Genomic DNA, 26,815 nt, shown 5'->3' on the forward strand with positions numbered 1-26,815 from the left:
CCATGAACTACTACAACTACTATTTCTAGTCATATTATCTTTATTGTGACTATTATTGCCACTGTTCATCACACCCCCAACCAGCACCGTCAGACACCGCCTACCAAGATCCTGGGTCTGCCGAGGTTTCTCCCTAAAAGGAAGTTTTTCCTCGCCACTGTCACACTAATGCTTGCTCTTGGGGGAATTACTGGAATTGTTGGGTCTTTGTAAATTATAGAGTGTGGTCTAGACCTACTCGATCTGTAAAGTGTCTCCAGACAACTCTTGTTATGATTTGATACTATAAATACAATTAAATTGAAATTTAATTGTATTACAAATGTGCTTTCAATGGAGAGGTTTGGCCAAAATGAAGACGTGTTTGTCACATTTGTGACAGGCCAGAGCCTGAAAGTCTTGGTCTTGTCTCTGTCTCGATACGCTCTGGTCTTGGTAATGACTTGGTCTCGGTTTAGGTAGTCTTGACTGCAACACCGGTGTGTATGCATTGTACATTATCTTACCTCAGTGGCGATGCTCTGACTGGAGCCGTGGTCCAATAAGTACTGCACCACCTCCATGTGGTTCTCCTGCGCCGCCATATACAGCGGAGTGAAACCATTCTGGAAAAAAAGAAAAGAAACTGAATCAGATTTAACATTAGATGTAACCATTGAATCTTCTATGAACAAGAAGTCAAAACGTACGGAAATGCAATCACCAAAGAAAAAGAAGACTGGAGGCCTTATCTTGGAATTATGACTTCCATATCTTAAAAGATTTCACAATTCCAGGAAAACTATTTTATAATGTCGATAGTACGAGATCTTTTCATACAAATATGAGATATGGAAGTCATACTGTAATACAAGATAAGGTCTCCGTTTCGGTTTCATTTACATGCTGTATGTTAATATTTGATATACTTTTGTATTTGCTGACATTTTCAAAAGTTAGAAGAAAATAATGTTTCAAAAAAATGAATGAATTAAACTTCAAAAGGAGAAAGCAACAACAACAAGATAAGATGAAAGACAAAAAAAGAAATATATATAGGTAAAGTTTTACTTTTAAGGCCCTGTAATTTAAAAAAAAATACATTTCTTTCTAACTATGTACTATTTAAAGGGTAAAGAGGGACATTTTGAAACAGATACACATAGGTAAAAGCCATTCACTTATAGTTTTTAAGAATGAACCAGAATATAACAGTGTTGTAGTGTTGTAGTTGTCGTTGAAAAACGTCCCCAAATCTAAAAAAAAAAAAAAAACAATTTTAACCAAAAACTTGAAACTTTATTCTCCACATTTTTCTTCAGTTGTCTGCAGAAAAATGTCCCTTTTATTGCATATTCAAATGACCTGCTGTGTAGATGAATGTATAGTTAGACAGCAGTTCCTTTCTAGGACATTATGGGACCTGCACAGTAAATTAAAGACTGAGAATGTAGGTCAGGCGGTGATGATCGATAGGGGTGTGCAAAAAAATCGATTCATATTCGAATCACGATTCACCGATTTAAAAAAAAAAAAAATTGTATGTCTACTGCAATCACATGGGAAAAGTTACACATTTACATACTGTGAATCGTTTTTTTGAATCGAGAATCGTTTTTGAATCGAAAATCGATATTGAATCAAATCGTGACATTATCTGAATCGTGCACCCCTAATGATCGATCCCATTCATTTCTCTGCTTGCATTAGGTCATTACAGGCAGTGTTGAAAATCAATAAGCAGGACTGCTTCAGGGCAATATTTGGTTTACAGGATGTTTTGCATTAAAGCTATAGTGCGTAGTTTCTGCCGCCCCCATGAGGAATTCTAAGTAATGACAACAAAACTAATGGCGTCCACATGATACAAGCCTTCCATGACCCCCCCCCCCACGCAGTTGCTAGTAGCCAAGGAGAACACGCAGGATTAAAAAAACATGACGGACTCTTCAGAAGAGGTAATTATCTTCACTCGAGTTTCTGCGTGGGAAAGTCATCTGAACACAGTCATACTGAGAAACAGAGAGAGTTGTGTGGAGCTGATAGTCTTAATTAGCTTTGTAGCAACTCATTTGGCAATGGCTTGAATGTAACGGATGTTCGTTAATGTCAAAAAGTTGTGATAAAGTACCTTTGTTTACCTTAATTTACTAAACCATCAGTTGTTGTTTTTTAAATCTATAAATTGCTTCTTCATTGAATTTAAAGAAAGTTTTCTGCATCATAGTATATCGTTGTTTTATACAGCACAATGCTATGATTGAAGATTTGATCTCCTACCTCTACGACTGCACAAGTGTACTATTCCAGCAGAGCTATCATGGAGTACATACTGTCACCTCTGTACATACCAACACACCAACACCTGATAACAGCAAAGATACAAGCTGCTGTTGAAGTGTTTGTGTGTGTGTGTGTGTGTGTGTGTGTGTGTGTGTGTATGTGTGTATGTGTGTTTTTACTTTGTGTATCTCTTTGTCTCATGGTCTCTAGTGTGTTTAAAAAAGCGGCTGAACTTTTCACTGACTCTCACTGATGAGATTGGGGGGAGGAAAAAAAATAAAACTTCTGCTTTGTGGTTGCATCACTAGAACAAGGTCAAGAAAACGGATCTCCATGGCAACACGAGGATTCAAAAATCATTTCAGTGTGCAAAAAAGCTCCTCCTCCTCTTCCTCCTCCTCCTCTCTTTTTTGTATTAATTTTGGTGTCGATGCACCAACAGATTTTATTGTAATACATTTAATTGAACCTTCTCATTCAAAATGCAGCGATGATGAAGGACACAGTGGAAATAAAACTTACTTATTTAAAAGAGAAAAACTGCAGTGAAAACACACACGAGAAGATCAAATAATAGTTCCCCTTTAAAGTTGACATTATTATGGTTACTGTGGTGAGCAGAGCAGTGTGTGTGTGTGTGTGTGTGTGTGTGTGTGTGTGTGTGTGTGTGTGTGTGTGTGTGTGTCTGCTGACGATTGAATGTGGGCCAGGAAGCACTGCAGAGCTGCTGACTCAGCCCACACACAAACAGACACACACACACACACACACACACACACACACACACACACACACACACACACACACACACACACACAATAGCTGTATACACATTCATCCATGCACACACTCCAACATGGATTTCCGACAAAGACTGTTTTACAATTAGAGAGCCTTGCGGTGTGTGTGTGTGTGTGTGTGTGTGTGTGTGTGTGTGTGTGTGTGTGTGTGTGTGTGTGTTTGTCTTACCTGAGATTGTGCATTGACATTGGCGCTGTGGGTGACAAGTTCCTTCACCACGTCTGTCTGCCCAGCGAGGGAAGCTATGTGGAGGGCTGTGTTTCCTTTCTGCTTAGAAAAAAAACATGAAATCAGAACTCAGTCAAACACACAGATATGATACACATACCGTATTTTTAGACTCAGTGTGACTTAACCTCTCCAGGATATCATTATCTCAGATGTCCAATAAACGTCCATAAATCTGCTTAGAAATCATCGAAAAAGGGCACTCCTTTACTTTTTCAGTATCAAATGAATGCAGTGATGGTCATCGGTACGTTAATGGGTTCATTGCAAATTGGAACCGCTAATAGCTAATTCAGCATGTTTTTGTTGGTGTCAAGCAAAATGTAAACGTATAATCTAAAAAAAAACTGACTAACCGTTTACAGCCTCCAAAGCCCTCAAATTATAGGAGCTGTGGTTCCAAAACTTGACTTTAAAAATGATTATACCCATATTGAAGTAAGACAGAAAATAGGGAGTTACAAAAAAACACTAAAATGAACTTTTTTCATGTTGCACAATCAATATACCCCTATCTACAGGGTGTTTTGTTGTTATATGTACGGTACAGGTCTATAGTGGAGGAAATACCAGTCTACGTACAGAGAATAAGATGATTAAATTTGTGAGGTAGAGTTGGTATGCGAGTGAGTTGCATATACTAAGCCTCTCATGGATGCACCTGTTGTATATGTGTCAGCAATAGCAGCCAAACAGCAGCTGTTGCCATGTTGTCATCCCTGCTGCCACTAGAAACTCCACATACACACCTCCCCTCATTCCTGAATCGGAATCTGCTCTATCTCTTACTACTAGACTGCACTACAACAAGAAAGCATATACATGTTACATACTGAGTTTCCTTTCATGGAGTTGATATGCAGCAGTAGAGCGCAAACTGGGGCTTCAACCTCTGCTTCCCTATAACAGTCTGTGCGTTCATGTGCACGTAAACCTGCATTTACTGAATTTTTTTTGTGACAGCCGTCACAAGCTGTAGGCACAACCCGGACATAATATCATCCTGTAAAGTTGTTATAAAACAAACTTCGAACACATCACACAGCGTTAATTTGGAGTTTGTGTTTGTTTGTCTTTTGGTCTATACGACTCCATTCCCAAAATATCTCTGAAAAATCTGGAAATCTCTGCCTCTTTGGTTGCTAAATGCTCCACTTTGTTCACCGTTTATGTTCAACCTTATCAAGTAGCGTTCAGCAGGTTTAACAGCTTTTTCACTAAAAACAGCTGTCTGTTGCACCTGGAAATGACGCTGATGAGAGCAGCAAGACTGGACCAGTGGTGTAGTCTACGTGATACACAGGTATACGCAGTATACCCACTAAGAAAGCTCCAGGATTTCCATATACCCACTTAAAAATGCCCAATGACACGTAACAACAACTTTTTCATTATATTTTTGATATATTTTGAATTGTCATCTGTGTTTTCCTTCGCATAGGCTAAATAAAGGAATTTCCACCGTAAATTGGTACAAAAAAATCGGAATGCAGGAAATAAAGTCTATGACGCTCAAAATTTCCATGGGGGAGGACACCCAGACCCCCAACTATGATATGTCCATTCTGCTCCATATATTTATATAGTACAGTATACCCGCTAAAATACATTAGACTACACCACTGGACTGGACCAAAACAGCAACATAAAAGATCACATAAAGGAGCACTTCATCCTTCAGTTTATCACAAACATTCAACCTCTAAACATCTGGAGATACATGGTTTTCACTGGACAGGAAGGGGATGAAAAACTGTGTGAAAAGTAAAATATGTACCTCTGAGGTGTAGTGGATTAGAAAGAGCATAAAATGGAAGTAAAGAGCGGAACTGCCGGCTCCAGAAGAGCAACTAGCCGAAGATGCATCCTTATAAAATGTAATTATTACTTCCTCTTGATGGATATATTTACTGTGTGGAATTACATCACTGTCATGTAAACAATGAGAATATTTCCTTTTACTAAATCAGTTCACTCAACCTCCCTGCTAACACACAGCCATTCATCTCCTGTACTTCTGCTGATGCAATGTGACTTTGGGAAGGAGCTGACGAAGCAAACAACAGTGTGTGCGTGTGTGTGTCTGTGTGTGTGCATGCGTGCATGCTTGTGTGCGTGAATCCATGCTGTGTGAGCGTTTGTGTGACTCCTGGGTGGCACACACACCTTGGTGGATGCGTCCACGTTGGCGCCCTGCTTGATGAGCTCAGCCACCACTTCCACATGGCCCTCCTTCGAGGCCAGATGGAGAGCATTCAGACCGTTCTGTAGGGAGATAGCAAAGGGAGAGAGAGAGCTTAAACGTATACTCTTTCTTTAAACAGCTAGTTTGTTGTTCACCTACTAACACTGAACATTATATGATCTTTAATCCAAGCCTTTTGTACATAAAACACCCAAAACAAACAGTACAAATTTGGTCATGACAATATTTATTACAGTATTATGCCAGCAGTATTCTATATTTTTGCTATTGTTGACAAATCCCAACAAACAATGTATTGTTGGGATCACAAGCCAAGAATCCGTTAGTTAGTCCGTCTGTTAGTCCGTCTCTAAATACTCTCAGACTTGCCTGTCAGTGGATAACAAACCCAAGCCCACTGGTAGGTATAGTGGTGCTTGGGGGGGTCATCCCTATGTTCCCAGGGTCCTCGTAAGAGATTGCTAGGGGCTATCTTCGCAGTTCGAATTGCAAAAGGCGAGAAGGGAGATCGCTCTTTCCAAGGCAGTTTCGATGGTAAAAATCCGTTCAGCCATTGTGGAGATATCAATGTCTAAAATCAAGAAAACTGTCTGTCTGAAAATTTGAGGGCGAAGGTTTCAAGAAGTATAACATCAGCAGGCTATAAGCTGTAGGCAATTCCAACATATTGACCCAGGGAAACATACACTGAACATTTGACCTAGGGGGAAAAAAGCATGGCTGACAATATAAAACCCTGTGAAAGATATCCTGCTTTGAGGTAAATGCTAATGTCAGTATGCCAACATGCTCGTGACACCTAACATTCTGATGTTATCAGGTATAATGTTCACCATCTTACTTTAGCGTGTTAGCATGATAACGATAGCTTTGCAGATATACCAAATATTGGACCAAATTCAAACGTTGACCTGATGATGGTGCTAAAAGAAATGTTAAAGGATCACCAAAGTCATTACAATTCATCCTGAGGGGCACATGAATTTGCGTACCATAATGTCATGGCAATCCATCCAACCATTTTACTAAAAAACACAAATGTCAACCTCATGTTGGCGTCAGAGGAAAAGTCAATACATCAACAAAATCAGTAGGATTCATCCTCTGGTGACCATAAACGCATGGCTATACGCAAATAATCTTGTTTACTCTTTAATTGGTAATGGTCTTGGATCCTCACTCATAAAATAATTTAGCCAAAACGCAAATAAATATTAAAGGTGCTCTAAGCGATGTTGGGTGACGGCACTTCTTGTTGACGTTCGAAGTATTTTCAAACAAAACCAGACTAGCTCGCCCCTCCCTCTTCCTCATCCCGTCCCCTGTCCCTCTCTTAGGTGCTTCTGCGCACTAACCCCCCCAAGCCCCACCCCCAAATCCTTCTTGTCAGTTATTGGCTGGAACGCTGGAACACTGTTTGTTATGTTTTGTGGTGCAGGTTGGCACGGTTTGTTTTTGTTGCCGTTTGTGGAGCCTGGGCTACAGAGACCGCGTTTTTTTACAGTGTGTTCAGGGGACAGGCAGCTCGCGGACAGTGAGGAGATGTTTGCTGTATGTGACAAAAAATGTTGTCGCCTAAAAAACGCGGGACACCGCTTAGAGCACCTTTTAAATTTTCGGCTGAGTTTGGAGCTTCATCGAGGGCAATATTCTGACATGGAAACAGTGTATTTAGTCATATTTTAGGGAAACAATGCATTTGCATAATAGTGTGGATTTTGCCGCAGAGTGATTTGTGAATATTTGTACAATAACATTTAGGAGTTATATCACTTTAATAGTGAAAGCCAAAAACTGATTACTATTAAATGGAAGTGCACCCTTGTTTTCTGAAGATTGTTATGTAGCTCACCTGATTGCAAATATTAATGTCCACTCCATTCTTCAGGTAGTCCAAAGCTTTCTCGAGGTTCCCGGCCCGAGCTGATCGCAGATAACTGGCGTTTACATCCGTCTGCAGGAGGACAGAGAGAGAGGAACAGGTTGTCATCTTAACTTCAGGAAGGGAAAATAAAACCTGATGGATGTATGAACAAACCAAAGAGCCTTTGCTGTGTCTAAGTGCAAAGAAAAAGCATGATTCTTCTTCTTCAAAAAAAAAAAGAAGTTAAATAACACAGAGCTTATTCTAGGCTAATTATTATTTTAAAAATGCATTAGCTGTTACTTATGTGTCATAGCATCCCTATGAATCCCTGCAATGAGAGATAAATTGAATAAATTCTTCTTGTTATTAGCTGAAAATAGCTAAAATAGGGTACATTTTATATGGAAAGCCCTTTGAGAAGCTAAATAAGAGCCAAAAAAAATGTGAAATGAGCGTGAAGGAAAGTGAAAACCTGGTCAAACATCACAAGCCAAGAATAACTAAATCCAAGCCTACAAACGAGGGATTTACCATATCTGTTAGAAGGTTTGCTTGGTGCAAAGATGTGTTTTTTTGTTGTTGTTTTTTTTTTACAATGAATGCATCAGAATATTTAGAGGGAAATATGTGGAGATGAAGGGTTTAAGGCAGAAAGGCAGTGTGTGTTTCTAATTTCATGATTGCAGTGCAGAGCTACAGTCTGCCACACCCGTGTATTCAAACAGCAACACAGCAACACTGTGCATTCTCCAATTACCCTTTGCTCATGTGTCTATTAACCTACTATATTCTCTAGAAAGAATATACACACATACAAAGATAGATTATAAAGACAGTAGCGTTCTCGTATACAGGCGGCCGCCGTCTTGGGAGCTAAAGTCTTTCTAAACTATCTTTTTAATAAACTGTCTGTACACTTACAATGTTCTAAATGCTTCAGTTAACATTTAGGGACCCTCATTATGCTACCGTTGAAGTGTGGTGATATTTTGAGCCTTTTTAGTGGTAGAAATAGCGATTTGTTTTTACTTTCCCTGTGCCCCGAATACTAGCGTTGTAAGCTAATCAGCGGTCCGCGCTAGCTTGTTTCAAGCTACAAACACATTCGATTAGCATGAAAACATGTCCCAGAGAACGATCGAGTGGGTACACATCTGTTATTAACCCCTAGGTTCATTTTGCGCCAGAATTGTCCTTAAAGTGAACAATTATTATGTAGAGAACTGAACAATCCAGACTTTCATAATATATGACATGACATATTGGATTTATTGAGAGTAATTTAAAGTTTTATAGTTTTGTTGTATTGAGCAGTCTTGTCATGCTCACTGCACCATGCATGATCTTTGTTGTTGTAGACAGATTGTTGGCTAAAGCTGACAGCTGAGCTCATTTCCCACCCAGTGAAAGGCTCTTATCGGAGTTCATCATCATCACACACACGCACGCACGCACACACACACATACACACACACACACACACACACACACACACACACACACAGGGAGTGTTTTTGGTGTCAGCATCCACTGGGTGGGGCAGAGACTCGGGGGGCTTACCGGACACCATGACATCAGACACAGAAGTTTATTGAATGGCTGCTACTGCGAGTATTTTACAACACCGTCTTGCAGCATTTGTAAAAGTTTTAAAACCTTTTGTAAATGTTTCTTAACCTAGTTTCCAGCCAAAAATCTCTAAACGGCTGGCATTGCTCCTCTTCCGCCGCCTATACCTGCTCGACGGAGAAGTTAATGTCTCGTTGCTATGAGGTAGTATCGGGTGTGGTAGTACCGGGGTAATTTTATGATTAAAAGTACGAGTACATGCACCCGGCATCGGACCGATCCCCGATACTGGCACCGGTATATGTGCATCCCTAGATATAAGCAGTTGTTACTGTTTGACCTCCTTTACTAATGGAAAAGTGCATCTGTCCCTAAATGCAATGCTTAAATAAATAGTTTTCAAGATTATTTTTTTTTTTTTTTAAATAAATAAAACCAGCAATTTTCATATTCGACTGACACTGTGCGCCCACAACAATGATGGATTTTGTCACTCTTACTGTATTATAGTACTTCGCCTCACTTCTATTTGGGGTGATAATCGTGCGCTAAGTTTCCAAACTACAGTTCCCATAATTTGGGATGAAGTATAATGGGTTTAAAAACATGATGATATTCAGGGAAGTTCTGGAGTCATAAGGAGCATCTTTTTTTTCTATGATTCCAAAGCTGATATATGGACGTATAAAATAACTGATCAAATAACTGATCTTGTTTACTTTAAAAACACACTAGATAGGATACATTGAAATGTTATTGGATCTTTTTCCGTTAAATAGATAATATAATAGTTTCCTGGATCTGGAATTTAATCCCTTCCACTTGATCGCATAGCTGCTGTCTTTATAAATCAGATGCTACACAAACAAGCAGTGGGAGTGCAAACTGAATGAAAGTTGGAGCTCACATACAGTACTTGAATCTGACTCTCAATATCAACCTGCACATTTAAACTTACAATTCTTATAGTAATTAAGCCAGGCTTAGCAACTAGCAACAAGCGACACAAGTGGAGGAAAAAGGAAAAATATAATGAAACGTTTCTTATCAAAAACAAAACCTCTGGTTGGTTTCAGCCACTGTTTCATGAAAGCATGTAGACGCTGTGGGAGAGGCATTGTGCTGAGAAGGGTTGTAGGGCACAATGCCAAGCCTTTTAAGTTAAACGTGGCACCAGGCTTGGCTGCCCATAACTCAGAGCATTATCAGAATTCCAGTTCAAGGCATCACGCTATTAGAAAGCACTCTGACCAAAGAGCACTGAAGTCCAGCTGAGAACCTTACATTTGAATTTACATGACAGACAATCAGACTGAAGATAGAAATAGCTGTGTTCCCTATCTTGGAAATAGTGCACTCTAGTGTGTTCGCCATTTTGTAGTGGTGTTCGAATTCTCCGCGGTTAATTTCATTCACTATATAGTCCACTATAAAATACCCACAATGCACAGCTAATTTGAGTGTACATACGATGTACCCTACATTTGACTCTCATATACCACAATGCAGCGCGGTCGTGTTTTCCCGAAGGAGAAGAAAAAGCAGAAGGGTTCAGTGTCTTGCCCACGGACACTTCAACATGTCGACTGTGGGGGGCCGGGGATCGAACCCCCGACCTTATTGGTAGACGACCGCTCTACCTCCTGAGCTTGACGTCCCTAAAACAAGTTTGTAAAACATCGAACTAAAGAACTGCTACAAAAATTGATGCAAACTTATATATATATATATATATATATACTATATTCTTTAACTACATCCACACACAACAGCACCAATATATTTACAAGCCTGTGTGAGTGATTCAATTCTTGCTTGGTTCCTCTGCTGAAAAGACAACCCTTATGTACCGTTTCATAGAAAACCTTATATGGGCAGATAAAGAGAGAAACATAAAGTATACTGCAGTAATAAGCACGCATAACTGTAGTAATGAGCAACAACAGACAGAACAGTCCATGCATGTACATGTGCGAACAGGAATGTCACTGATAAGAGCCCAGAAATAGAATCAATAAAAGTGTCTTCCTGTTTAAATGAAGGCTCCTCCCTGTGATTCCTGCCATCAGCTCTCCCACTGTATTCATTATTATGCCTCTCAGGTTGCTCCAGCTCTGTTCCTGTGCCACGTTGGTTGGTGTGAGCCAGGAATGCATTTGACACTGTGTTGTTTATCACATTATTATTATGTCCATAATAGAGCTGAAACAATTAAAATGATTCATTGATTAGAGGTCAGCTATTAATGATAATCAATTGATCCTTTAGGCCCAGTGAAAAATGCCAATAAACTAAATAACTTTGTGTTTTAGACGGACTAAACAAGCTTATTTGAAGACGTAGACTTTTTCACAATTTTCTGCCATTTTTAAGACGCAACAATTAGGCGATTAATCAAGTATTTTATCTTAAAGATGAATTGATAATGAAAATAATCATTAGAGGCAGCTCTTGTCCACATTACGGCTTGATAAAAATCACAGAGCGGACTTGTGATAGGAAAATATGTGGGTATGATTAAAACATGAACAAAAGGAGGGAGGGATTTATCGGCAGCATTAATAATTTCTCGAGGTTGTAACAGCGTAACAGAGTGAAGACTTGTGTCATTCCAGAGTAACTTTATTTATCCATGAGAGATATACAAAGAATGCTACAGTCGCTCTTTTCCAGAACACGCTCATACAGTTACACACATTCCAACATGGGAGCTACCCCCCCTTGCAAGCAATGGTGCTGAGGGACGAGACACTGGTAATCATTCAGATGACCAGCTAGCTTTATTGTGTTGGTTATATTCAACAGAATCACCTTTTTTCCTGAAAGGAAAATAGTATTCTTTAAACTACATTAGATTCAAGCCCTCCTGCTAGGTTTTATTAACATGTCAGACAAATGTTTCAAAATTCCACAAAAAAAATCCAGCTAATATCGGAGTCTCATTAAAATACCCTTTGGGTCCTGCAGTAAACCAATGATGAGCTGGCATAATACTGCATACTGTATATCACATAACACCAGGAGACTTTTTCTGATTACAGAGGCTTGTAAAGGGCTTTCTTTCTACCTCACTAAGTGGATTTGAGTTAATGAGAACATTAACTTGATTATAAACATCAATCTCTCTCCTTTTCTTCTAATTTTTCATTGTGTAGTTCTCCCTTTTATTCCCCTTTTCCACAAACACAAACACACACACACAGAGCATGCGCCACTGACTCATCCAAGGTCAGGTGCGTCCATTCACATCACTGTGCAACACAACACTGCATGAACAGGCTCATAAGCACACAATCAGCAGGAATTTATAAAAAGTTACAATGACAGTTGAAGCAGTTAGAAAAGCAAACAGACCCACAGGCATATACTGTACATAAACACCCACACACATACACACACACAAATCCACGCACACTGCAGCAGAGTGGTGCAGCAGAGTTGCCACTGCGACCCGTCCCATCAACGACCCCTCCAACCTACAACGTCCCACCTCATCAGAAAAATCCGTCTGGACCAGTAACCACCACACAACATCACTAAATCTTACTGCCTGTAAATTCCCCAAATCCTGTTAGCATTAATGCAACGTAACAGGAGAGAGGAGTCTGTTTACAGTCAGAGAGCTCGATGACTTGACAGTAAAGTACAGACAGTAAAGACTTACTTCTGCCAAATAGTCTGCTGCCTCCTCCACTGCCATGTTTCTCAGCCTGCAGCTGAAAGAGTGAAACCTGAGCACTCAATTACTGTTGCAGCTAGCCCTATAGCCTGGAAGCTAGGGAGAGAGGGATGGGGGCAAGAGAGCAGAGGGGGAGATAGGGGGAGAGAGGAGGAGAGAAGGGAGGGATGGTCTCTGTGTGTGTGTGTGTGTGTGTGTGTGTGTGTGTGTGTGTGTGTGTGTGTGTGTGTGTGAGTGAGTGAGTGAGTGAGTGAGAAACAGAGAGACAGGGAGAGAGACGGGGAGAGAGACAAGGAGTGGAAGAGTGTGAGTGAAAAAGAAAGAGAGAGAGATATAGGGGCATTATGTCACAGCTAAAAATACCTGGCTTGCAGTGAGAAAGTCCAGAGTATGGAGGAGGACCAGGGGTGGGAGGGGGTGAGGAGAAGGGGAGGCAGGGGGTGAGACAGAAGAGTTTCCGGCGTTAATCTCAAACTAACTCTCACAGGAACAATGCGGGATCAGAGGACAATGGAAGCCACTGCCACTTGTTTAAAGCAGAATTTCAAAATGAGAGTCAGTTCCTAGAGTGAGGTACTTTATATATTTACCTCACTACATTTATCTGACAGCTTTAGATACTGGTTACTTTTCATATCAATTGTGCAGCAGAGACATTTCCCCTCTAAACTTCTCTGGTTTTATTTAAGTAATTGTTTAAGGCGCAAGTAGATACAATTATCTGTTATGTCATAAATAACCAAAGAATAGAGAAAATTCCCAAAACATGAATGCAGAATTTTCAGATTTTTTCCCCGTTCCTCATTCATTAAAGGAATACTTAACCTCCAAAATGATCACTGAATTTGTGAAGAAAATGTAGTTTTTCTAGCATGCCTCCACAATGAACAAAGAATTTAAACACTGAAATTCCTTGATGAATTATAGTAATAGGGCGCCCAACCCCCATTTTTTTTTTTAATTTAAGAAGGATTTTCAAAAACAGCAAAACTAACATCAGTTTACAAACTCTCACACTCACACTCATGCAGTTTAATCCAAGTATTGTTTATCCAGTCGTATGCTCAGTACTTCCCCAAACACGGCTAAAACCTTACTACCGGTATTTACCCTTACTGTTTATGTGGAAGTGTTATCTGGAACAGATGTTTTGATAAAGTTGCTGTTGTTAAAAGCGGCCCGTATTATGTCAATTCATCAAGACCTTTCTCTGTTTTTGGATTCTCTGTTCACCTTGGAGGCATGCAAGAAAAACAAGGTTTTCTTCAGGAATTCGTGCAACACATGGTGAGTACTTGACATACAAATGATCATTTTGGGAGGGAAGTATTCCTCTAATCATCTCACAACCGCTTAGATTTCACTGGTGACTCTCTGAAGGGACCTGAACCACTGAACTGAACTGTATAGGGCTGCATGATATGAGGAAAATATGCGGTATGCGTTAACGTTGAATATCACAATAACAATATTACTTGCGATAAATAAACAGATATTAAAATGTACTCAGTTCTGCTGCTTTCAGTATTCTGCTAAAATGCAACAAATTGCTTGCTGAATTTAAAATAAATGAAACCCTTTCCAACATTATTTTATTGAACAAAAAATGAACATTGTATTGAATAAAAAAAACTATATGACAGTTCCATTTTAAAGTGCAGTTTTCACTGACATCTTTCAGCTAACACAAAAAAAAAATCTGTAAGTGTCTTTCGTGGTATGTCGCAGCCTTTCGTAATGTGTTTATTGCGGCGGTTGATATTGCGATGGCGAATATAAATGATATATTGGGCAGCCCTAAGAACTGTATATAAAGTAGTTAAAACTAGCTCCACCTCGACAGCTGCAACAGTTGTGATCATGTCTCCAGTTGTGTGTCGGTGTGCATGAAACATGTTTAGAGAATCACTGCATGATTTATCATATCTGTATCCTCCATCTCATACACACAGAGACCAATGCAGCCAAAATAATCTGCAGGCAGAAAGCTTGGTTGTCAAGTATTGCCTCCTTATCTGCTCGCACAAAAACATGTAACCGCACCATGCTGTGGAAGTAAAATCTCTTCTAGTCTCTTTCTACTAGAGATGGTCCGATACCATTTTTTGCTTCCCAATACCGATTCCGATACCTGAACTTGCGTATCGGCCGATACTGAGTACCGAACCAATACCAGTGTGTCATGTATTTTATTATGTTTTAACAAGTGTATACTACTATCCCTGTATGGACGCGATATGATTTCTATATCTTTGTTGTCGGCCTGGCTCAGGTTAAACTCTTTGTGAAACATGAACAAACACAAACAATGAACGCCCCAGAACTTTCTTCTATTATCCAGTTTGACAGTCAGTTATAACGGAAAAAGAACATAAATAAACTACTTTAACGTAGATTTTCTTTAGGGCTTTATTACGTGGTATCGGATCGGTGCATTAACTCCAGTACTTCCGGATACCAATACCAGCATTTTAGGCAGTATCGGAGCCGATACCGATACTGGTATCGGTATCAGAACATCTCTACTTTCTACATAGCAGAAACAACTAGCCAGCAAGCCAGGTTGAGTCAAACAGAGCAAAGGATATGACACAAGCCTTTGGTGTGGGAGATCTGGATTAAATTCCCACCGCAATACATCAACCAATGTGTCCCTGAGCAAGACACTTAACCCATAGATGCTCCAGAGGTGAGCGACCGCTGACATACAAAGTCACTTTGGATAAAAGAGTCAGCTAAATGACGTGTAATGTAATGTAAAAAAAAATACTAATTCTTTTTTTTTAGGCAGTTTTGTTGATTGGGGTATCATTTACTCAAGCATAATAGACATTTTTGTTTATCAAATTGTCAGAAGCTGTCTAGCTAGCTGTCTGGATTTACCCTGCAGAGATCTGAGGAGTAGTTAACCATAAATCCACCAGTTTAAAATTACAACACAAAGAAAGCAGAAGGAAACATCAGCGGAAAGCCATGCATCCGGTGGAATTTCCTGCGGCACCGGAGCAATCCCAGAAGTGGAACGCCGTGGATATAGACTACCGTCTCTGTGAGTGCTCAGGATCAGGTCTCGCTGACACCGAGCACACGTACCAACAAGTCCTCCAGATTAAACAACTAACTGCGTGTCAATCACTGCTCATGCACACGCATTTATTCTCCCTTGTGGGGGGAGGGGCTTAGGAGACCGTTTTGGGCTTTAGCAGAAAGGGGGGAGGGACTGAAGTTGTTGATGTTCAAATTTCCTGGATCTTCGCAATCCTACCTACAGCACCTTTGTTGGTCAGGTTTAGGCACAACAGGTTTAGGACAATATGGTGATTTGGTGTCCAATGAAAATCAATTAATGCAGATATAACTATACCATAAACATGCTAGTGGCAGATGAGAAGAGTGAAGAGTCATGAGTCTAGGGCTAAAACAACAATTAGAAAAGTACACCTATTTCATAATTTGTAATGAAGCAAAAATGCAAAACATTCTCAGGAAATGTGAGGATTTTTGGTTTTAGATGTTTGGTCAGAAAAACGATTATTTGAAATAAAAATTGATAGAAGTGATGCTCTTTTAATCGTTGTGTGTCTAACTGTAATCAAGAAAATCTTTTTCAGGTCCTAGTGATATTTTTTTACATCTTTTTTAAAATCTTTTTAGTGGAGGTTAAATATAGGTTGTGACTGGCTATTAATAGAAAAGTTTAAGTCTTAAAAGAGCCGGTTAGCTGCTTGGCTAGGCTTTATACAACTAGTAAACAGAGTGAATGTGTAAAGCCTGCGGAAAAATAGAGATTATAAAGACATCATCAAATTGCATTCCTGCCACTTTCCTCTCTGACATGAGAAGGAACTAAGAGGTAAAGTAACCCTATCAACATGTTATGATCACTCATTACCAGAAAGTCTAAAAACAGGAACAGGACATATCTATTTTAGCCGGCTCCACCCTCCTACGTACTTCCGCTCAATTTTTATTTTCCTTCAGCACTCTGTCTGGGTTTGCGTTATATTCTTGGGTTTTCTCTGGTCAAATCTTTGGCGGTCCAATCAGCGAACAGAGGGAGTGGATGAGAACGATGACGTTGAGGTTGTGCACTAATTTGAGTTGTAGTTCCGTCATGGCGGCCAAGAAAGATGCGAGCGAAGCCATTCGGTCCGCTGTGGCAACGCTGCCAAATATCCAGAAGTTAAAGCCCGAGCAAGAACAATCTTTGCTGAGTTTTGTTGGTGGCCATGATGTTGTGGCCCTCCTCCCTACGGGGTTTGGGAAAAGAAGGAGTTGGCTAAGGCTAACGCTAGCAATGCTAAGCTGCCGTCACGAACAAACTTTAGCGATTGGTTATGGGAGATCCAGAGTGGCTCTGGGCAGATCCAATAGTTCTAAACTTCAACAGAGTACCCGCCTTCAAGGAAGTTAACACTTGTCAATGGAGAATGGCCAGACTCTCTGTACAAATGAAATGTATGAGAGTCTGGTAGGACCAGGCTAGAACTATTCACCACCTGATAGCCAAATATGAACACTGGACTATCAGATACAGCGATACCAGAGTGTTAGAAAAGTTATGCTTGCTATAGTCTTTGTTTCATTTTAGTGTTAAACTATATATACAGTCAGGTCCATACATATTGGGACATCGACACAATTCTAATCTTTTTGGCTCTATACACCACCACAATGGAGTTGAAATGAAACGAACAAGATGTGCTTTAACTGCAGACTTTCAGCTTTAATTTGAGGGTATTTACATCCAAATCAGGTGAACGGTGTAGGAATTACAACAGTTTGTATATGTGCCTCCCACTTTTTAAGGGACCAAAAGTAATGGGACAGATTAACAATCATAAATCAAACTTTCACTTTTTAATACTTGGTTGCAAATCCTTTGCATTCAATTACAGCCTGAAGTCTGGAACGCATAGACATCACCAGACGCTGGGTTTCATCCCTGGTGATGCTCTGCCAGGCCTCTACTGCAACTGTCTTCAGTTCCTGCTTGTTCTTGGGGCATTTTCCCTTCAGTTTTGTCTTCAGCAAGTGAAATGCATGCTCAATTGGATTCATGTCAGGTGATTGACTTGGCCATTGCATAACATTCCACTTCTTTCCCTTAAAAAACTCTTTGGTTGCTTTCGCAGTATGCTTCGGGTCATTGTGCATCTGCACTGTGAAGCGCCGTCCAATGAGTTCTGAAGCATTTGGCTGAATATGAGCAGATAATATTGCCCGAAACACTTCAGAATTCATCCTGCTGCTTTTGTCAGCAGTCACATCATCAATAAATACAAGAGAACCAGTTCCATTGGCAGCCATACATGCCCACGCCATGACACTACCACCACCATACTTCACTGATGAGGTGGTATGCTTTGGATCATGAGCAGTTCCTTTCCTTCTCCATACTCTTCTCTTCCCATCACTCTGGTACAAGTTGATCTTTGTCTCATCTGTCCATAGGATGTTGTTCCAGAAATGTAAAGGCTTTTTTAGATGTTGTTTGGCAAACTGTTGTGAAGGGTGTTTTCTTCACCAGGGAAAGTATTCTTCGGTCATCCACCACAGTTGTTTTCCATGGTCTTCCGGGTCTTTTGGTGTTGCTGAGCTCACCGGTGCGTTCTTTCTTTTTAAGAATGTTCCAAACAGTTGATTTGGCCACACCTAATGTTTTTGCTATCTCTCTGATGGGTTTGTTTAGATTTTTCAGCCTAATGATGGCTTGCTTCACTGATAGTGACAGCTCTTTGGATCTCATATTGAGAGTTGACAGCAACAGATTCCAAATGCAAACAGCACACTTGAAATGAACTCTGGACCTTTTATCTGCTCCTTGTAAATGGATAATGAGGGAATAACACACACCTGGCCATGGAACAGCTGAGCAGCCAATTGTCCCATTACTTTTGGTCCCTTAAAAAGTGGGAGGCACATATACAAACTGTTGTAATTCCTACACCGTTCACCTGATTTGGATGTAAATACCCTCATTGTGGTGGTGTATAGAGCCAAAAAGATTAGAATTGTGTCGATGTCCCAATACTTATGGACCTGACTGTATATATATCATAAGAAACTGTCCATCCATTTCTGTTTCTCATGTGATAATCATGATTATCACTGACCTTGTGGAAAGCACAGAAAAACCCTGAGGGCAGGGCATGCGGAGGAGAAGTCAAGCCTGACCAGAGAAGAGAAAGTTTCTCTTTGTGTGATATAACTCCCTTTTCCCTATAAAAAGCTACTGTTAAAGTCTATCGAGAGTCATTTTCTGTACTTATGCTGAAGTGCTGTAAACTGACTCTACTTGCTGCAAGTAAAACTTTTAAGAGAACTCCAGTGATTTTGTCCATTTTTTGATAAATAATTATCCTAACACAGAGCCTGAATCCTGACTGCAACAGATTACAGGGTCAATCCCGGCAACAGTCACTGGTCCTGTTAAAGTCTCCTTGAGTTTGCCACTGAACCCCCCTCTAATCACAGTCTGTCAGCCTTGCTCGTATGGATACATAATGATACTCACTGCTGCTGTTGGCTAAAGTAAGGATAAGATGCATGCATTCATGAAATCAGCTGCAGAACAACCTTTTAGTACTGTGATGCCCACATTAAGAACATTCAAACAAATCCTATTTAAAGTGGATTAACACAGGCTTACCTGTCTTTATATGAAGACTTAAGGCGACAGTGATACAGTGCAGGGTAGAGCTGGGCGATATGGAAAAAATCTAATATGACGATATTTTTGACCAAATACCTCAATATCGATATTGCGGCGATATTGTAGGGTTGAAAATTGGTGCTTACAAAAAAATATTTATACAATGAGATTTTTGATAAATAAATATTAATGTGTATATAATAACTAAGTGGGTAAAGGCAAATAATAGAAAAGCTAGAACAGTCTGGTAAGTTCAAAAAATTACATTACTTTACTGTAATCCAGCCATTAAAACCAGGTACAGATAACACTTGTGTCATATCACGATATTACAATATCCAAAATCTAAGACGATATCCAGTCTCATATCACAATATCGATATAATATCGATATATTGCCCAGCCCTAGTGCAGGGTGTTGTGTATGTGATTTTTTTCAAGCCTTATTTTTGGCAGAAATATCTTGTTTTTCTCTTTGGTACAGCTTCAGAGTTGCTAGCAGCGCAGCTTATCAGTCCCCTCTGCCCACAGACTGAAGTGACGTCTACAGAGCCCTCGGGCCTGGGCCGAGTGTACACCATCTACCCAGCCGGCCCCACCTCTCCTGTGCAGGCTTACTGTGACATGAGCAATGAGGGCATCGACAGCTGTGCAGGAAAAGTGGACAGTGAGGATGGAGGAACAAACAGCAGTGCACCACTACCAAACCTCATCCACAAATTAGTCAATTTGGATCGAGAGATAATAAAAGACCGGACTCAAATTCTATCTACTCTACCAAAAAGGTATTCTGAAATTATTTAAGTCTATGTTTGAAGTGTGGAACTCAGCCAGAAAGGAAATACATGTTTTAGTTAATTAAAGCAGTATTAATTGCCTCACTGTTTATCTTTCAGGCCTGGAGACAAGCCAAGCCAAGACCTACTATGAGCTGAGGGTGGACATGGAAGACTTTGAGGGTCAGAAGGTCTACGCCCATCATTCTTCCTCTCTGGTGGTCCAGAGACGGAGGGATATGCTGAAGTTTCACCAAGGGAGCAGTAGGCGGGACCTTTTTTTCTGAATGTTCTCCCATTCAGCAAATTATGGCCATGTTTTAACACATACTTACTTTTCTGTGGCTTTATTAGACCAAATTAGTTACTATTAATTTTTAAACATTCAATTCACCACCACTGACAAAGATCAAGATGCTAATGGTTCAACCTATAGGCTGGGCGATATGACGTCAAAACGATATCAAAATATCTATCATATATATTTAACCATACAGCTTCTATCGCGATGTCAAAAAACCAGCGGCCGAACTGCTTTATAGCAATATTTACGTTATTTGGACAATGCTTTACATTCTGTTTCTTGCATGTTATGTTCATTTTTCACTTCCGTTTTTAATTAAATGAAAGAATACTCTGTACTTTTCAATATTGTTATATACAGTTTATTGTTATCAAGATATGAAACATATCTACAGTACATGTATATCAGGATTGAAGATTTTGGCCATATCCTTCAGCCCTAGTTCAAACGGCGCCAGGCTGGTCTATGGAGCTTTCTGGTAGGCAGCGCGCTTTGGGGCTAAACCCAAACCGGGTCTACACCTTCACCCCTGTGAAAGCGGGCGTACGTTGGAACACTTTCAAAGGGCTCCATACCTCCATAAAAAACACGATGATGAAGATCAGACCGGCGGCTGCTGCATAATAAATGGAACTGGGTCAACTGCACTCAGTCTTGTTTAACTGACGCATCACAACCAGCAGAACTATTAGAACATGTGCAAATAGAAGCAGACTAAATAATGAATTGTTTCAGCTCTAAAAGAAAAGCAGAGGAATGTGTCTCTTCTGTCACTGCAGGTTAGAAGGAAGCTTTACCCCCCCCCCCCACACACACACACACACACACACACAGCAGTTTAATGATCCTTCTTTGGTGTTTTATGACATCTGTGAAGGAGGGAGGGAGCAGTTGCCATGGCAACTGAACCTCCTAAATTTGCAGCGCTGTGCTGGGTTAACTGAACGTTGACAAATGGAAAAGAACCCGCTGGTGTTAAATCAATAATCACACAGATTTGGGATTGACCTACACAGTACGTATGTAATGGGATGCCACATCTGGGCCTTCAGGATACAGATGTTGCTGTCGCCAATGAGGATTCAACCAAACAGACATTTTTTTTTTTTTTTTACCTATGCAGCTATTTCAGTCAGTAGTGTTGTGTATTAAACATGAATATGTTTTGATACAAACTGAAACATGTCTGTACTGAAATTTTTCATTTGGTCAGATTCTTTAGATAGTTCCTGATTTAAATAAGCATTTAAAATGTATACAGTTAGGGTGTTGCATTACTGCTTGTGTACAGACATTTAACATTTAAAACGCTTTTTAAAAAAAAAAAGGTTTATAGAAAAGAATTGTTTAGAAAATAAGCTTCAATGTGAGTTACCGAGAAACAAACTTAGATATTATCAATCAGCACTTTAGTATTGAAAGTATTAACAAAAATATGTAACTATATAGTTTGAATAATTGCAGTTTTCATTTGTTTTTCCATCATGAGATGTGTGAGCATGCAGGGAATCACGAAGCGGTCATGAAAAGTTGTTTTGTGGCTTATACTGTACGAATCACAAACATATTTTGTATAAAATGTTCAATATCTCAAGGTAGAACCCTCCCTGTTAGCTCAGCGTGCAGAATTACTCATTATTATTAAAGCGATATGGTCAAAGCCCTGGACTTTAATAAGGTGGTAGATGGTTTTGCACTGAAACTGCAGGATTAAACTGTTTTAAGGTAATTATTGTCTATGAAATGTTAGAAAATAGTGAAACAATGGCGTTCACAGTTTTCAGAAGCCACAGTAACATCTACAATTTGCTTATTTTTGTCTAAAATGTTGAAATATTAAATTTCCTGTCAAATGTGAAAAAGAAAAAAACAGCAAATAATGGGAGAAAGTTTGACAAAAATGAATGAAACAATTAGTCAGTTATCAAAATAGTTGCTGATTTATTGTCTGTCATTTGACAAATCTTTGCAGCTCTGTTGTGGAATGATAAAAACTCTTAAGTCTAAAGCCAATGGTTGATATTCAACTATTATGCAACCATGTGCACACTTTAGCCCCCCCACCCCTCCCCTGGTTACTGATCATTAATTCTCAGGTCCTCTATCAGTCCCTAGTGGTCACTTCGTAGTACTGCATTGGCTGCAGCAGTGTAGTGTGACGACTGTCCTTAAACGTAAACAATGTCCCAGTTTGTTGTAAAGATTAGTACACAAAACTCAATGTTTAATATAGAATCAATGCTGCTATCAATATTGTAAATTCAGAATTGGTTACATTAGAAAATATGTATTCCCTCTTAGAAGAAAACACGTGTTATTGTATATCTTATGAAATCTACAGAGAATGGGCAGATAAAGATGTGTTTGTGTGTGGGTGTGTGTGTGTGTGTGTGTGTGTGTGTGTGTGTGTGTGTGTGTGTGTGTGTGTGTGCCTCTGACTGGTGCTGCAATCTGATTGGCTGCTTGGCTACTGCAGTCTCAATACTCTCACAGTAGCACACGAGGAGGATAAAAACACAGCGCAGAAACTCTTCAGCTCCTCTTTTCTGCTCTTTACTGTCACATTCCACTGCAGTTGAATGTGACCAGACTCTTGACCAGACCAGAAACTTTTTTTAAATATGAATTTAATCGCAAATCAAATATGTTTTGTCTTTTTTTTAAGATGCTGAAACTCCAGACATCAGATTAGTGCATCAAAAACCCTCCCTTCAACTAGTTCTCAGCTGCAGGATCTGTCCCTCATTAGGTCTCCTTGCAATTGGCTGGCAGATGTGCTCCGCTCTCTGCTCATTGGATGAAAGCAGATGACACTGCTGCTGCTGCAGCTGCTGGATCATAGGCACTGTGCTGATGTAAGGCCTTGTGCACGTCTATGTGTGTGTGTGTGTGTGTGTGTGTGTGTGTGTGTGGTGACTGTTAAGGTAGACACAATATGCCAGCCCAGAGGAGAAACAGTGAATCAGACATAAACACTGAAAGACAGACATCTCACACACACACACACACACACACACACACACACACACACACACACACACACACACACACACACACACACACACACACACTCTCTCTCTCAGCTGCATGGGTTCATACTGTACATCTGGTTGTGAAAGACTAACTCCCCTGCAACAACACAAACACAATGAGGTCCAAAATATAACAGAAAACAAGTAACAAAGAAGGACAGCTACTGTAGCACTGCTTGGTTAATCTCTTCTGACAGAGACAGAGCGCTGGTCATGAATAAATTAACATCTGGCCAGGACCAAAAGCACAAACAGCGCACAGTGCACCAACAGGGGTGTGCAGCTGGATGTGTGGTAGTGCATGTGAACAACCAAACTGCTGCTATATGCACACACACAGAGCCCTGTTTTCATGACACATTTACCTTGCGTCTATAAACTGAGAAGTGACATAAACATTAATAAATATAAACAAGGAACTGCTACCAGCTCCATGAGGCTATGCTGGGGCACAGCAGCGTGTTTGAGCTAAATGTTAACACAGCTATAATGTTTACCATGTTTATTCCTAATTTTGTATGCTAACATTTGCTAATTTACAGCTGATGGGAATGTTATTAGTTTTTCAGGTAGTGGTCATAAAACAAAGTAATGGACAAATGGACATTTTGACCTGATAGTGGTGCTTCTTTTGTTACATTTTTGAATACATTTCAAGATAATTATTTAGAAACTTTTGATTGTTTTTTTTCACTGAGGCATCATAATGTACCCAGTGTGCTGATTTTCCCTTTTTTCATGATTATACCTTTTATATTTCAAGTAGCACAAAACAAAGCAGTCAGACTTGTTCTGATGTGCAATTCTAGGTTCAATGTTAAAATGCATGAACTCCTTAAATGGTTGAGTGTTGAAAAAAAGACTATTAGCCAATGTGCTTACTTTGTTGCACTTTGTTATTCTAACTCAGACACCATCATTTATTTTTGATAACATAACTTACAGTTCAGATATCCACACACAAGAGGAGCCTTTTTTTAGTCTAGGGGGGAGGGTCACCCAACTTTATTCATTGAGAACAGCAACATTTCAAAGTGGCTTGTTTGGTGCATATTTATCCATGTAGCTCCATGTAGCTCTCTCAGTCTCGGACCCTATCGCTAGCAGATGGGTCCCTCCCTGTTTAGTCAGCCAGACAATTTGAACTGTAGCTTTAGAGACCGTGGGATTTCCCAAACTGAATAAATCCCGCTCGGACATATAAACACAAAACTGCTTTGCTAGCTCCATCGTGTTGTAACTAAGTCATCTGCTGATTTTTTTTTGTTCATTAGCATGATTGCCATACTGTTTAGTTCAAAAACATCCAAAACACCAAGCCGGGAGGGCATGAGACGGGAGGTCTGCAGGCTGCAGCCTTGATACCCGACTCAAATATCCTTTCGGTCCCGGTGATTATTTGTGAAATTGTGCAAACGACAGCCCTTTCAAGGCATTTGAGAAGGAAGGAGTGGCATGCAAGCTCCCGAATTGACGCTCGTCTGAGAAATGGAGTTTTGGATAATGTTCAGCTTCGGCAGCTTTACCTATATGCTAAAATATACAATGACTGAGGAAGCCTAGTGACGAGTCCATAGCAACCAGTGTTGAATTTCTTATTACCCAGTGTGCTTTGCCGAATGGTCTCAATGTTTTATTGATTTATTTCATGTGAATACTAGTTTACTAGAAGAGTAACTTAGTATTTGAAGTAATGCAGTAATGCAGGAAGTGTGCATTTAGTTTCCATGCTTATTGTGTTTCCACAACAATGTTAGTGAGTAATAGAGGTGTGAGCGGGCTGAATTTTTCCGTCCGAACCCGGCCCGCGTCCGACATAGCCGTGACTGAACCCGGCCCGAGCCCGACAGGCATTAAGATATTTATGTCCGAGCCCGACACAGTTAAAATCTCGTTTTTTTTTCTTATACTAATGACACATGGACATTTGTTTGTGTGGAAAGCCCGCTTTTATTAAGCAACTATAGGAAGGCATTCGGAAATGTCAACAGATGAGCGCATCAGCGCACACGGGGGAACAAGCGCACGTTAATAAGCTTTTAATAAGTTTAATTTAAAATGTTCAATGTGTTAACCTTTCCTGCTTGCTTCGATTCCGACCGTGATCAGAAAACCAGGGGAGACTCGTTACCTCCAGGGCCGACGTTATTTAACGTCGGGGTTAAAATCCTGTTTCTGGTGAGCAGATGAATGAACTTGGCTTTCAGTCTGGGGTTTATCTCGGACACCGCACACACTGTGTACAAAACTTAAACTTATTCCACCAACTCTGCTCCGGTCGCATCTACACGTCTGCTTCCTCTTTCTCTATCTCTCTTCTGCCCACTTTACACACGAAATGAGCTCTCTTAAAGGAGCCGCAGCACCATTTTACAACAAATGCCTTATCGCGCTGATGTGACCGAGCCCGACCCGAACCCGACCATAATTTCTAAATATCTGTCCGAACCCGAGCCCGACGGGTATCCATGCCTTAGTGAGTAAATCTACTGAAATGGCCACCACACCATAACAGATGTGATGCGTAAGATGAGAATGCAGAGGTTTAGTCACATATGCCATGGCTGTAAAAAAACAATGGGCATCTGTATGTCTTTGCCAAGCGCAAACCAGTACAGAAGGCATCAATGAATTGTTGGGGAGGGTCATGCCTTTTTTCCCAATCATTTTGGAGGGTCATCCAAAATGTATTGCAGGTGAAGGGAGGGTCAGGTCTATTTTGACTAAAGATCCCAAAACTCCTCCGGTGGCCCCTGAAATAAATAACGAACACTACCTTACAGAGCAAGTTCTTTGTGGAATAATATTCCAAGTAACATTCATTTTATCACAGGAAAGGTTTTTTTTATTTTTTATCTTATTGTGTAGTTAAAAAATATTTGATTTTCTTCTTTGTCTATGTGAGCTACCTTAATGTTAACCATGTAATATACTGTAATATATAACTTTGTTTTCAAGATATTCCTCTATTTGCTTGGTTTGTTATTTTTATTTAATTTTTTTTGTTTGAGTCTTTTTTGTTATTTAGCTCTGTAAGCAGATATTGTTGTCTTTCTTTTCTTTTCTTTCATTTCTTTTCTTTTCTGTATATGTCATGAAATGTTTTAATATTGTCTGATTAAATGTTGTTTTGGACCCCAGGAAGACTAGCTGGTCGTCTAGGCGTCATCTAATGGGGATCCTTATAATCTATACAAATACAAATATTTGTGGGTTTTGGAGAGTTGGTCACCTTGTCACATTTTTCTGTGTTTTTCAATATTTTACTCACATTTTGACAACTAAAAGCTTCACTGATTTATATATTTTTAAAAAGCAAGCATTTTCAGAATGTATTTTCATTTATTTATTTTTTTAAGATTATTTTGGGGCATTTTAGGCCTTTATTTTTATAGGACAGATGGAGACATGAAAGGGTAGAGAGGGGGGAATGACA

The 26,815-nt window shown here is 39.9% G+C and overlaps 1 protein-coding gene and 1 long non-coding RNA gene across 20 annotated transcripts in view; one reads left to right on the forward strand and one right to left on the reverse strand.

Moving 5' to 3' along the window:
• The window catches only part of LOC144535881 (ankyrin-3-like), a 178,456-nt gene that overhangs the window by 88,785 nt on the left and 62,856 nt on the right, over window positions 1–26,815 (reverse strand). For 18 of the 19 annotated variants that reach the window (XM_078278637.1, XM_078278649.1, XM_078278655.1 and 15 more), the window contains exons 2-5: window positions 7,350–7,451; window positions 5,458–5,556; window positions 3,232–3,330; window positions 507–605 (exon numbers count right to left, since the gene is read on the reverse strand). In XM_078278637.1, the coding sequence (XP_078134763.1) occupies window positions 507–605; window positions 3,232–3,330; window positions 5,458–5,556; window positions 7,350–7,451 (399 nt within the window). Of the gene's footprint in view, window positions 1–506; window positions 606–3,231; window positions 3,331–5,457; window positions 5,557–7,349; window positions 7,452–12,597; window positions 12,701–26,815 lie in introns of those variants that run through there. The other variant, XM_078278638.1, reaches the window with a different exon arrangement.
• Window positions 13,750–20,692, forward strand: LOC144535901 (uncharacterized). Its single transcript, XR_013503710.1, has 3 exons — window positions 13,750–13,899; window positions 19,752–20,052; window positions 20,164–20,692. It is a non-coding gene; the product is annotated as an uncharacterized LOC144535901 (long non-coding RNA).

The sequence above is a fragment of the Sander vitreus genome, chromosome 21 (genome assembly GCF_031162955.1).
Source record: "Sander vitreus isolate 19-12246 chromosome 21, sanVit1, whole genome shotgun sequence".
In the NCBI taxonomy this organism is placed as follows: Eukaryota; Metazoa; Chordata; class Actinopteri; order Perciformes; family Percidae; genus Sander; species Sander vitreus.